Below are 14,200 nucleotides of genomic sequence, written 5' to 3' on the forward strand. Positions count from 1 at the left end.
CCCTGTTGAGCATGGAGCCCAAGGCAGGGCTTGATCACAGGACCCTGAGATCATGACCTGAGCCAAAATCAAGAGTTGGATGCTTAACTGACTGAGCCACCCAGGTGCCCCTAAAGAAATTTTTTTTAAGTTTATTTATTTTTTTGGTAATCTCTATACCCAATTTGGGGCTTGAACTCACAACCTCCAGGTCAAGAGTTGCATGCTCTTCTGACTGAGCCAGCCAGGAGTCCCTCAGTGATTTAAATTGTAACGCTGGTTATCTTGAGAAATGGTGGGATGACCCTGTAGGGGCTATCTCATTTTTTGGCTACTCAGCCAATTAAATTCCTTTCCTCACATTTGGAGGAATCTGACATTCTATGCATTTCTGTGGGAAGTGGGGTTCTGCTTCCTACTACAGATAATTTAAGGGCCAGAAATCGTCTCTGATCCTTGTTGGCTATGGCATGGGCTTGCGACCTAAGCCAGCAGGGACTGTTCAGGTCCTGTGTCTGTGCCTGTACTATCCTAGGCCTGTTGCTAAAGCTGCTGCTGGCACTGGAGTCCCCTGCCCTTCCTTGGCTCCTGGTGCCCTTCCTTGGCTCCTGGCCATACTCTCAAGCTTCTCTGGTCTTCCTGACAACTGTGAGTTGCCTAAAGCCCTTTAAGTAGATTCCTCGTCTAGTTAAGTAGCCGGAATTGGTTTCAGTTTTTTGCAGCCAAACACCTAGCCTAGTGCTGGGTCCACTTGAACTGCCTTCATTTCAGGAGACTTGAATGTCTCTATTCCCTTTAGATGAGCTGGTATGGTTTAGTTTCTTTTTCTTTTTTTAAAGATTATTTATTTATTTATTTATTTGACAGCCAGAGATCGCCAAGTAGGCAGACAGGTAGGCAGAGAGACAGAGGAGGAAGCAGGCTCCCTGCTGAGCAGAGAGCCTGATGTGGGGCTCCATCCCAGAACCCTGGGATCATGACCTGAGCCGAAGGCAGAGGCTTTAACCCACTGAGCCACCCAGATGCCCCTCCAGTTTAGTTTCTAATTGTCAGAGGATCACAGAATCCCGAGAGGGCAATACCCAGGTCCCCTGCTCCAAGTCAGCACCCGGTGCCAAACCCCTCAACAGTCCCTTGCTCCCAGGCGTCTGAGTCCAGTGTTAGGATTTTTGGTAACTTCTACATTGTTTCTAGTTCCTTTCTATGGAAAACTATCCTATTCTGTATTACATTTAAAGATTTATTTATAGGGGTGCCTGGGTGGCTCAGTGGGTTAAAGCCTCTGCCTTCTGCTCAGGTCATGACCTCAGGGTCCTGGGATTGAGCCCCGCATAGGCTCTCTCCTTGGCAGGGAGCCTGCTCCACTGCCCACCCACCCCGGCCCCGCCTCCCTCTCTGCCTGCTTGTGATCTCTATCTGTCAAATAAATAAAATCTTCAAAAAAAAAAAAGATTTATTAAAAAAATATAGATTTATTTATTTTAGAGAGAGACTGAGAGCACACGCTGGAGCTGGGGTAGGGGCAGAGGGAGAGAGGAAGCAGACTCCCTGCTGAGCATGGAGCCCCACTCAGGGCTCTCAGTGTCATGACCCTGAGATCCTGACCTGAACCAAAACCAGGAGTCAGGCGCTCAACCGACTAAGCCACCCAGGCACCCCTCTATTATATTTAATTTTAGAAGTTTCTTCAGCCTTTTGAAAGCAAGGTAAATGTACCAAATAAGTAAAAATGACATCAGTGTTGGACACTGCGTTATGAAGTGGTGTGGAAGGTCTCAGGGAAAGTGAGCCTGCCGTGCAGGCGAGGAGAGGGGTCACAGAGATGTCCGAGTTAATAGTTGAAAATAACAGCCTTTTGGAAAGAAAGTGATGTCAACACTTTCTGGTGCTGCAGGGCACAGGAGAGCCTGTGGTCCGGGGGAGCAGGGTGAGGAGGGAGAGGAGAGGAAGAGTGAGGACTGGGGAGAGAAGCAGGGAGTGAAATAGGGGCCATCTGGTAATTGACAGAGGCTTTTTTTTTTTTTTTTAAGATTTTATTTATTTGAGAGAGAGAGAGAGAAAAGCCAGGGGGGCAGGAGTGGAGGGAGAGGGAACAGCAACACCCTGCTGAGAGTGCAGCTCACCCCAGGGCTCAGTCCCAGGACCCCTGAATCAGGACTGGAGCTGAAGGCAGATGCTCAACCGACTGGGCCACCGACATGCTCCTGACCTGGCCATTTTGACAGACTTTTAAAAACGGCTACAGCAACATCTGTACCATGCAGAGCAATCCTCAGTCAGAAGGCACTGAGGGAGAAAGGGGAAGTGTGGTCAGAAAGTAGGATGTGAGCCACTGTGGCCAAAGGGCAGAGAGTTTTAGGAAGAAAATGGGAGTTTAGAAGGGCCACAAAGACTTCCAGAGGTCCAGGGAGTGGGGAAGAGAGCAGGCCATTGCATGAGGCAGAGTCGGGGAAGTCAGGGCTGGAGGAGAAGGGAGAAGGATCTGTGTGGTGACAGGAGCTGGAGGAGGGGGCGGGGGAGGCAGCTGGGAAGCCCGAGTGCTGCTGAGGGAACAGCGGAACAAGGACCGCCAGGGAGAAGCCGAGGCCCAAGGGGTGGGTGGGAGCAGCTTGGCTGGGAGTTCAACCTCAGCAGCCCTTCAGATGCTGTCTGACGTGCAGAAAGAAGGCTGGGTGTGACTGAGGGAAGGAAGGGTACAGATACAAGATATGCTGAAGTGGGGAGGAGAGATGAAGGAAAGCACAGGAAGAAGTTGTAACTGAAGCTGGGAGGCCTTTAGGACATCCAGAGACCCATGTCACAGGTCCTTGGATGACACCATGACTTCCCCTTGAAAATGCCCAATAAGGCCCCAACATTTCAAAAGGAAGTGAGAGATTTTTATAAAGACAGAGGAGGGCAGTTGATCTGAGCAGATGGGCAGATGTGCGCATCCGGGGTTAGGTGTCCCGGGCCTGCCCCCAGCTCAGTGGAGCGGCTTCACCATGACCACTGCAACGGGGGTTTCATGTAGTTTGGGGAACTGACAGAGAAGGTAATGTTATTTATGTCAGCAGAGTCACCACTGGCCAAAAACAAGTAGTGTGTGTGTGTGTGTGTGTGTGTGTGTGTGTGTATGTAGTGGGGGGAAGTGTTAAAGAATTCGGAGGAATTTCCGTTGACCCTTGGAGTGCATTTTGACATTCTCATTTGAAAAGGGTGAGTTGAAAAGGCTGAGAATTTACTTCACACTAAGTCACAAAGCTCTGAGGGGAAGATCCAGCTGGGATGGGGTTTCCTTAATCCAAACCCTGGTAAACACTTCCCTTAACTCCCTCTCCTGCCAGCTGTCCAGGAATTTGGCAGCTGAAGAGGAGTTACCCAGGGCATAATACAAAGGGGAGTGAAGGTCAAGTAAAGGTTGTATTAGTTTTCAGATTTTAATTTGGGTCTTTATGATTAGATACTCTGGTAATTATATTTTTTTAAAGTTTGCATTTCTCTTTTTGTGGTTTCCCACAGCTTAAGTTGGCTTCTGTCCTGGATATAAATCCGTGATCCAGGTGCAAGCAGACAAAGGACTGTGACCCTGTTTACACCTGAGGATCTCTGGGATCTGGTAACCATGCTGGGTGGAAGAAGTGAGTTCACCTTTAAGAATGGCTAGAGGGGCGCCTGGGTGGCTCAGTGGGTTAAGCCGCTGCCTTCGGCTCAGGTCATGATCTCAGGGTCCTGGGATCGAGCCCTGCATCGGGCTCTCTGCTCAGCAGGGAGCTTGCTTCCTCCTCTCTCTCTGCCTGCCTCTCTGCCTACTTGTGATCCGTCTGTCAAATAAATAAATAAAAATCTTAAAAAAATAAAAAAAAGAATGGCTAGCTACATGGGGTGCCTGGGTGGCTCAGTCAGTTGGGCGTCTGCCTTCCGCTCAGGTCATGACCCTAGAGTCCTAGGTTTAAGCCCCATATTGGACTCCCTGCTCAGCGAGGAGCCTCTTTCTCCCTCTCCCACTTCCCCTGCTTCTGTTCTTTCTCTCTGTCAAGTAAATAAATAGAATCTTTAAAAAAAAAAAATAAAGGAATTGCTAGATACATATGTGGACTAGATGGGGGGGGCTTTAGTCTTCGAACTGAGAGCTAAATACACCCTTCCCCCTTTTCTTTCTCCCCTTCACTCTCACTTTTTACATCTTTCTTCCGGGAACCATCAAAGAACCTTCATTCAGAAGAGTTTTCTAGGGGCACCTGGGTGGCTCAATGGGTTAAGGCCTCTGCCTTCGGCTCGGGTCATGATCTCAGGGTCCTGGGATCGAGCCCCGCGTCAGGCTCTCTGCTCAGCGGGGAGCCTGCTTCCCTTCCTCTCTCTCTGCCTGCCTCTCTGCCTATTTGTGATCTCTGTCAAATTAATAAATAAAATCTTTAAAAAAAAAAAAAAGACCTTTCTAGAAAGTTGCCGTCCATAATCTAGGGCATGCCAACACTATATGTACAGGAATGGAAGAGTATGAAACTCAGCTGAAAAGAGGGTAGTCCCAGGAGAGCTGAGAGAGAGCAGACCTACCCCCAGTGGAGTTGGGTATAAGTCCCAGTTCTCAGCTCCCACCTGGGGCAGGGCCTAGCAATCTGTGCACTCAACACTGTATCTGGGCAAGCCAGCTTTATGCCAGCGAATGAGTTCTTTCTCTTTCTTCCAGCTAAGGGAACCGATGCTTAGTGAGAACGACTGCCCAAAGAGGCCATGGTGAATTTGGGGCAGGGCTGGGGACAGAGCCCAGTGTCCTGACTCTGACGATGGCACACCTTCCCCCGAAGTGCACTGGGCACTGTGGTGGGACACCCTCGTACTCAGCGGCTAGTTTCAAACAAACACTGATGCGATGTTAGTACCCAGTCAGTACCCAGTGCACGTTTGTGCCAGAGCAATCCCTGGCTTCCATTTTCTTTGCATCCTCCTGCCTCCTTTCTTTGATTGCCCTCAACCACCATGCAGGTAAACTTGTTTTTCTCAATATCTATGCAAGTCTAGAGACATGAAAGCCAGAGGTTGCCTCATCACAAGGCTGCCCTACCAGAGATCTGTATCTTGTTTATTTACTGAGGGAACAGACACGTTTGAAATCATCCGCGTGGCTCTGGGAGAGGTAAAGGGAGGAGGCTGCTTCTCGGCAGCTGGTGGCCCACCTCCAAGGCCCTAGGACAGGCTTGGAGCAGGCGGTGAAGTCTGGGTTTGTAGCTCAGAACAGGAAGGACCCTTTCCCTTCCTCTGTCACCATTTCAGGCCATGCCAACTGGTGGCCAGATTGCTTAAAAGAGACTAAGACAGAGGGTACTTTGTAAACTGTAACAAGCAGCTTACACCGCGATCTGCTTCTCCTCCCCAGACCACCTTCCGTGGGCTTCTGCAGGTAAGAAGTGAAGCTGTCATCCGGAGGAAGCAACAAAAGTTCATTTGGTGATTTATCTTTCTGTATGCAATTGCTATGCCTTAGGCATGCTAAGGACAGCTTCCCTGGCCCTCACATTCCAGAACTATGTCTGCCTCCACTCTTGCCACAGTGTCAGGAGCCCGAGTGGTCCTGGTGGACCTGGTTGGCTCCATCTCAGGCAATGACCAGCTCAGCTCCGTCTCTCTCTTGCCTTCTGCCATTCTGGATATTACCTCCCTGGGACTCAGTGGACCTCGACCTCTAGATGTTGGCTGGCCCTGAGCTTGCCAGTTACTCAGTCCAGGATGAACATGCGGTGGAGGGCTAATGCTTCTTCCTGAAGCAATTAGGGCAGCCCTGGCCTGAGAGATTTTACATGGATCTTAATTAGACTTGGCCTCCTGCCAGGGGAAGTAACTCATCTGGTCTTGGGAAGGGAAAGTGGCACAGCATGCATGCCTCCCACGTATCCTATCCACTTAAGGCTCTGCCCCGCCACTGAGGGCGAAGTGGAGATGGATGTCATGGTGCATCATGCTGGGGGGAGGCCGGTTCTTTAGAAGACAAGAACACTTGAGTGGCAGAGTAAGACTCTGGGGGGGAAAGGGTACATATCAAACAAACCGTTTCCTTGGGATACACTGCCACATGGGATAAGCCCACAGCACACAAAGGTAGCAAGAGAACGACAGACACCTGCCTGCTCCACATGGGGCCCAGCTGCGTGTCCCCTGTCGTGGCCTGGCTTACTGGGCCTCTGAGGTTACAATTTCCAGGGTGCCGGGCAGAGGAGGACTGGCTAAACTGGGCCTCAACTGCCTTTCCCACCTATTGCCAACTCCCAAGGCCGAGTGCATCCCGGGAAGCTCTGAAGTTTCGTGAGGGCTCGCAGATGGGCATCTGTGGGCTATGGGTGTCCACTGCAAAGCTATGATGCAAAGCAGCCATAGGCGTGCCCCCTCAGTGACTCTGGCGCCTGAACCTATGGCCCAGGATGCTTTGGACAGTTGCCATAAGGCAGAAGAAAATGGAAAACGTCCAGTTTAAAAGGCAGAATCTATTTTGTTGAAAACATGTGTATGTGTGTGCCTTGCAGACACAGTACTCCTTGAGAGAGGCTTGTGTAGTTCGTTACAACACAGACAGGGATGGGAGGTAACTGCGCACTTGGTCGAAAACGAGCAGCATCATTCTGCTCCCTGGGGCCTCCGCGGGGTGCCACAGGCGGCGGGGTGGGGGTGCCAGGCCAGCGCAGCTAGAACCCGTCCATCATGGCCAGCAGATCGTCCCCCTTGCTGGCACTCTGCTTCGGCTGCTCCGTGACCTCAAACTCCCCCATGATGCGAGCCAGCTCCTTGTTCCTTTGCAGGTCCTGTTGGAGAAGTGAGAGGGCAAGGCCGAGAAGTGGGTGCGTCAGCACGGCTGCTTCTCTGAGCAGATGGTGTTGAAATTTGCCCCGCCATTGTGATGTGTGTCAGGATAGGGACTTTGGGTACATGCTGCCGAGGGACGGAGGGAGGGCCTGGGACATTCAAGGTTAGCCCGAGATGAGGATGGGACTGACCCCTGGCTTGTGTCATCACGGGCACCCACCTGAGTAGCTTGTATATTGATAACCTCGTAGGATAACTCTTCTGGCCTGGTGAGCGCAGCTTGTCTGCAGGAGGTGGTAGAAAAGCGGGTCAAAGGTTAGAGTTTTCTCCTTGCCAGCGTGGCACACTGGCATCTGATCATTTGGCAGCCTGTTATTTTTTTTTTTTTTTGCCTCACCTTCTGCCGCTTCCCTTCAGCTTTCTGCCTTTTCCCCAGCAGTGCAGCCTATGCTCCAGAAAGTCAGGTCCTTATCTGTCTCTGTGCCTTTGCATGTACTGAACTGGGCTGAGAATGTTTTTCCCCCTTCCTCTGCTTGGCAAACTCCAAGACCAAGCCCGAATGCCAGCTCCCTCCATCTGCCCGTGCAAAGTCAATCACTGTGTCCTCCATTAGCACATTTATGACACGACACTGAACTAACTCATGTCGGGTACATTCTCTTCCTACCCTGTGAGCTTCTGAGGACAGGCTCTAGGTCTGATGCTCCCTTCTTTGTGTCCCTGGCACTTAACCATAGTACCTGTCACACAGAAATGCACAAAAGTTAGTTCAATGGGTATGGAACTAGAATCGCCCGGTTCTATATTGGGGAATGAGGAGGATCACGTGAGATAATGGGGCAAAAGTGTTCTATAAACTGTAAATCTCTGTGAATCTGGGTGGGTTACTATCCTTATTGGTTTTGGGGGAGACTACCTTATCCCAAAGATATCATGCTCTGACTCTCCTCTGGTTTCTTAACAGATTTTTCTTACTATGATTATCTTGACTTCCAATAATTCTTGTTCAGCTATGCTTTGCTAAGTAAAACCTTAGAACTATTTCTTGAAAAAATCCAGAAGGTTCAGACTATTTAATACTGGTGGATTCTTCTTTAAGTAGGTGATTGAATTTGCTGGGTTTTCCTCTGTGACCCTTACATCTATGTTTATAAGTAATACTGGTTTATAATGGCCATTTTTTGGTTCTTATCACACTTAGGATTTTTAGATATGCCTTGGAAGAAACAGGTTTAAAACATACTCCTCCTCTTCATCCGTGGTGAAGAGATTCAACCGGAATCCTGGCTCAGGGCCACTGGGTTTCTTAATCTCCATCCCTCCCATCAGCCTGGCCAAGAAATTCAGCTCTTCTTTAGCAAGAGGGTTTGGAGCAATGATTTCCTGCAGAAACAATTTCATGATTTTTAGCCACATGAAGGTGAACATTTCCTGCTGAGACCCAGATACCCACAGCAGTATTACAGAACCAGGCAAAACAGTAACTGTTTCAATTGTCCTGGGAAGAACTGTGTCCAAATAAATTGTAGAAAACAGGCTTAACCCAAACAAACAATCCACATCAGAAGCAGAAGGACTTTCAGCAAACCAGAGATTCTCACAGCAAACCAGAGATTCTCACACTTTCAAGATGAGTGGAGGGCCCCAGGCATCCCCGTTCTCCTCAGATGACCTTCCTAGGAGAAGAACATAGCTTCCTCTTCCGTCAGTCTAGTTCCCTGGGCATTTACCAGGAGCCTCAGCCAATGCCCCAGGGCCAAGGGCACTCCTTTCATAGGAGCTACCACACTGCCCTCAGGTGGTCACTATGGTGAACACACACCCCGGACCCATTTCCTCCTCCTGTCTGGCCCTGCTCAACCCTCACCCCTCCTTCCAAGCCTGCTCTGCTCCTCTAAACCAGCTGCTCCCTGTTCTGCTGTCCTTTTTTTTTTTTTTTTTTTTTTTTGGTCACTCTGCCGCCAGTTATCCAAAGTAGAGTTCTCTCCCTTCTTCCTCCCTGGAGATAAACCCCTCTGCATCTTGCCTAAATGGCAAAGTCCAAATTGCTTAAGCCTCTTTCCAATCGGGCCCCAGGGTCCTGGTCTAGGCGAGTCTCTGGCCACCTTCCTCAGTTGCATTATGATCTAGCCAAGCGGGAGAGATGCTGCTTCCCCGCTTCCCCCAAATACCGCTCTGCTCTTTTGTCCCTTGGTGCCTGACACCTTGGTCTGCCTGCCCATTTCTCCTTCTAAGTTACCTTTGCATCCCTGGGTTCCCAGCCCATAGAAGGGTTTCAAAAAATGTTTGCCCAAGAGCTGGGTGTTTCCTGACCTGTCCTAGAGTTAGCTAGTAGCTATTTCTGCGAGATTTTATAAAGATGGAATTCAGAGAATCCAAAATCCCACTTGAACTTCGCTGCCACGGCATTATATAGGGTAGCTCTGCATTATGGAGGCTTGCTGCGATGATCAGGAGACATGGGAGCACGGACTCAGCATCCGCAGATCCCCAGGGGCTTGGGTACAAATGCTATTTCACCCGGCCTGGTGTGTGGTTCTTGCTTAATTATGGTGGCTGAGCCGAGCCTAAAATTACCTAATTAGTCAGATCACTGGAAGTCTTCATGAGAAACTACAATTAAAAACCTTTGTACTTGTAAGGCCAAACTGAGAAGATTGCAAACAATGAGAGTGAGGGAAACACTGGCTAGCTTTGAAGTCTAGCGTTTCCACTCTTCTCCCCGTCCAGATTTTTATGTCGAGAAATAAGCTCTGAAGTAGAAGAAGGAAGGCAGCAGCTCACCTGTGTCCGGGAAGCTAAGTTTTTGGATGCTCCAGACATGTGGGTTTCCACGGGCCGGTTCATACTGTACCTGGTATCAACAGAAAACTGTGAAAACGTCGTCCAGCCCTTTCACACCGACTTCCTCCTCCTTCTTCTTTTTTTTTTTTTTAAAGAATTTATTTATTTATTTGACAGAGAGAGATCACAAGTAGGCAGAGAGGCAGGCAGAGAGAGAGAGGAGGAAGCAGGCTCCCCGCTGAGCAGAGAGCCCGATGAGGGACTCGATCCCAAGACCCTGGGATCATGACCTGAGCCGAAGGCAGTGGCTTAACCCACTGAGCCACCCAGGCGCCCCACACCCACTTCCTTCTAACTCATAAATGTAGTGCGTCACTTTCATTTTGAGACATTAAAAGGCATCCAGAGGGCCGCCTGGGTGGCTTGGTTGTTAGGTATCTGCCTTCTGCTCAGGTCATGATCCCAGGGTCCTGGGATCGAGTCCCGCATCGGGCTCCCTGCTCTGCAGGAAGCCTGCTTCTCCCTCTCCTACTCCCCCTGCTTATGTTCCCCGTGTCTCTCTGTCAAATGAATGGATAAAATCTTTAAATAAATAAATAAATAAATAGTATCCAGAAATGTGCTGGGAGTACAGAATATAACGAAGTGGATGTCAGCCACTCAGATTTCACACTTTCCCAAAGAAAAATACCCGCAAAGCTGCGTGGAAATGGCTCTTCTGGGAAAGGGATGTATACTACCGCAGAGCACGGGAACACTATGTGATGGTCTCGCCTTTCTGACCTCCCCTGGGATGCGGGTTTGGGCTAGTTCTCTTCCATGGCCATTTACTATCATTTATCTCTTCAGCCTCATGAGCAGCCTTATGTTTGGAAATGTCAGGCGCCCTTTGAAAATGTCAGCGCTCTGCATGCCTTGTACCTGAGGGGAAATGATTTCACTTGTCAGTAGGGATTTTCATAGCGGAAGTCAAGTTGCTTTTTTAAGTGAAGTGACCTCCCTTGGACCTGAACTTATTCAGGGAGGGAGAATTTGCTTACATATTAGTTCCCAGTTTCAGGACGCGGTCTCCATAAAGTTCAAAAGAACCTTCTTTTGGTGCGGTGACATAGTGCCCACCATGCTTGAATTCTACCTTCTTTGCTTCTTTGCCTTTGTCGGTGAATATTCTACAATACAAATATGACATGATGGAATGTTCTCCAAGCTTGGGGATTCCTGGAGGCTTCTTTATTCTTGGTACTATGGGACAAAAAGGAATTCATGCACTCCTTCAAGATAAAGATGTTGGCTGAAGCAATAACAGTGGTAATACAGTAATAATAATATTTACCAAGCGCACGTTATGTGCTGGGTGCTGTGTGAGCACTTCAGAGCATTACTATCTTATCCACACTCACAGCAAACATTTAACAGATGAGGAAGTGAATCCTGAAGAACTGGGTGGTTGGCCTCAAGTGTCCGCTGGGCGGCACAGCGGGGCATGAGAACCTGACCTTCTAACTGCCACGCTTTACTGAAGGAAGCGGGGGACCGAGCAGGACACACTCTCTGTGGTGGCCCACATGTTGGTTTCCTGGCACCCCAAACATTGGTCTGACAATTACAGTTGAGGATTCACCTGATGAGTCCAGGAACTTCAGTTCCCCAGGGAACAGGTCCAGACACCGGCAACACAAAGCGACCATTAGAATTCTGCACTTTGTCCTTTAGAAATATGGATACCTGGGGAAACAAATACACTTGTCATTTTTCTTGGTATGTTTTCCTAGACATAAGCACTCTGAGGAAGGGAAGTATATAATGGCTTGGGGATGTTACCTAGGCAGTTTATAACAATGAGAGGGAAAGTGGGGTGCCTGGGTGGCTCAGTGGGTTGAGCCTCTGCCTTTGGCTCAGGTCATGATCTCAGGGTCCTGGGATCGAGCCCTGCATCAGGCTCTCTGCTCGGCAGGGAGGCTGCTTCCTCCTCTCTCTCTGTCTGCCTCTCTGCCTACTTGTGATCTCTCTGTCAGGTGAATGAATAAAATCTTCAAAACAAAACAAAACAAAACAAACCACAACAATGAGAGGGAAAGACTCAGCATAATCAGCCCTGAAGAGTTACGGTGTTGTACAAACAGATCTTTTGAAGTGTGTAGCAAGGCTTCCAGGTGTCCTGTATTACCCCATTTTAGAGATGAGGAAGCTGAGGCTCCCCGAGTGAGGGGACTTGCCCAAAGAGAACAGTAAGAGGGCTACGATTCAAAACGAAGTCCACACCCATTCCTCAGTTCCCTCCTGAACTTCCCATACAGCTCTGAGGCAGGAGCCATCAGAACCTCCATTTTAGGGATGTGGAATTGGCAGCTCAGACAGAGGTTGACACACTTCCTCAAGGATCCCCCAGCTCATAAGGGGCAGAGCTGAGGATTCAACCCTGCTGTTTCTGACTCTGGAACCCAATCTTTTGGCCAAGTGCTGGACTGGTGGGGCTGGAGCACATGGGTCCAGTTGGCATTAGTGCCTGAAGGTTTTCTGTGTGACTGAAAACACCACATTATACTCATTTCTACTTGCTGGTTTGTGTGCCTTTTTTAATGTTTTTAAGTAATCGCTATATCTGTACCCAACATGGGTCTTCAAGCTCAAAACCTGGTGATCAAGAGTCGCATGCTCTACCGACTGAGCCAGCCGGGTGCACCCTGGTTTGCACACTTTGTGTTGACGTCAGGGTCACATAAAATCCCACAAAGGCTGTAGCAGTTAATCAGTTTATTGGATCTTAGCTTCCTCATCTGTAAAAGGAGATAAATTTGAAGACTCCTTCAAACTCTAAAATGCTACAAGATTATATTCAAAATATCCTCAAAAGCAAGCATCTGTTGCATGTGAACAAGTAATGTGAAGCGGCTGGCTCTGGGTTTTGGGTAGGTTACACAACCTCTCTGTGCATTGGTTTTCTCTTTGCTATACTAGGGGTCATAATTCTATTATTTTTCAATAATTATAATTCTATTACTATTAAATTATTATAATTCAAATATTATTCAGTTCTATTCAATGGGCAAGTGCTACCAGCTAAATCAGATAATGAAAAGGCAGTTATCACAGAGTCTGATGCACAGTAGGTGCGCCAAGCATGGTAGCTAATATGCTCAGTATTACAGTCTAATTGGACATAGGACCCGAACATAAAATGGGGAAAAGGGAGAGTATAAAGCAGGAGATGCTGGCTAGCATATGCTTACTTAAGTAGCCCACTAAGGAGAATGCCCACAGGCATGGGGGTGGGTAGGCTGACTGTGGGTTTGGAAGTGGGCCTAGAGGAAGGTGGGTATGAAGACATTTTAGAAGCAGAGATGGGAGGGCACAGGGCATGTTTTTTTTGGGGGGGGGGGAATGTGTAAACTGGTTTGATTGGAGGGTTTGTCTGGATGACTGTTAAGGAATTTTTAAACCTTGAGATTCTGTGACCAAGGGATGTGAATACGAGTGTGGAGAAAGAAATTTTGGAGGAGTGAGAATGTATAAGTATGTGCTGGACTTTCTGTGAACCTGATTGCAGCAATGTTGACTATGTCACAGCAGGTCTGAAATGTACATGCTTCCGTCCAGTGTGTAGCTATGTTCGACCCAACAACCTGCCCTTGGCTGGATGGGACTGTTGGGTCTGTCCGCTTGCCCAGCCCCTCTGCTGGCCCAGTGTAACTGTCCCCTGTCCTCCTCCTCTCACTCTACCCTTTTGTCCCCCAGCTGATCCCATCTATTCCCAGTGCTCACCTCTGTGCTGATGGCTCCCAGATCTTGAGCTGCCACTTAGCTTTCTTCTCTGGGCACTGGATGCCTCTATCCCATTGCCCATTACATGTGCCCACCTACAGCTTCCATGGGATGCACCTCAAATTCACCCTGCTTGGAACAGGGTCATCAATTGTTTTTCCAAACCCGATCCTTCTCTGGTGTTCCCAATCGTCGTGGATGATACCACCTGGGCACCACGCCAGCAATCTGCACTCCCCTGCCCCCGCCTTCCCATGTCTATTTGGTCATCAAGCCCTGCCTCTCCAGTGATCACACCTTGTATCTGGGCCCTCTCCTCCACCCTGTCTCTAAGGCAGACCTTTGTCACCTCTGGCTTGGCTGCTGCAGGTGCCTCCTACCTAGCTGGGCTCCCTGCCTCCCCCTCACCTGGCTGGGATCCCTCTCCAATCGGCTGCTGAAGAGACTCTTCTAAACTTCTATCGGACCTTGTCCCTCTCCTGTTTCAGTGGCCCTCTACTGCCTGCCAGATAATGTCCCGTTGGCCCTTGTTCTTCTCTGTAGCCACGTTCTTCCTTGAATCCTATGTTCCAGCCACACCCAAACGCCTGCAGCCTTCTGCTCCCCCACCACCCCACACCCCCTGCACCACCAAATACGCCAGGCCTATCCGAGCCTGTATTGAGATGATGTCCTCCAACAAGGGTGTCCAGTTAACCCCTCCCTGTATTTCCCATGGGCCTGTGAAAATATCTTTTTAAAAAAGATATATATATATATTTTAAAAAGAATCTTTTTAAAAAAGATATCAGATCCTCTATGAAGACTTTTCATTTTCTTTTTTAAAAAATTTATTTAAGTAATCTCTGTACCGAATGTGGGGCTTGAACTCACAATGCAGAGATCAAGAGTCACACACTCC

General features: G+C 48.9%; 1 protein-coding gene across 2 annotated transcripts in view; it reads right to left on the reverse strand.

Moving 5' to 3' along the window:
* Positions 1-6,417: 6,417 nt before the first annotated feature.
* OSCP1 (organic solute carrier partner 1) overlaps positions 6,418-14,200 on the reverse strand; it is a 25,653-nt gene continuing 17,870 nt past the window's right edge. For both annotated transcript variants that reach the window (XM_082686930.1, XM_082686929.1), the window contains 6 exons: positions 11,159-11,262; positions 10,578-10,706; positions 9,538-9,607; positions 7,997-8,136; positions 6,974-7,037; positions 6,418-6,752 (listed from right to left, as the gene is read on the reverse strand). In XM_082686930.1, coding sequence (XP_082543056.1) covers positions 6,636-6,752; positions 6,974-7,037; positions 7,997-8,136; positions 9,538-9,607; positions 10,578-10,706; positions 11,159-11,262 — 624 coding nt within the window. In that variant the 3' untranslated portion in view covers positions 6,418-6,635. The remainder of the gene's footprint in view (positions 6,753-6,973; positions 7,038-7,996; positions 8,137-9,537; positions 9,608-10,577; positions 10,707-11,158; positions 11,263-14,200) is intronic.

The sequence above is a fragment of the Mustela nivalis genome, assembly GCF_964662115.1.
Source record: "Mustela nivalis genome assembly, chromosome: 10".
Taxonomy (NCBI): domain Eukaryota; kingdom Metazoa; phylum Chordata; class Mammalia; order Carnivora; family Mustelidae; genus Mustela; species Mustela nivalis.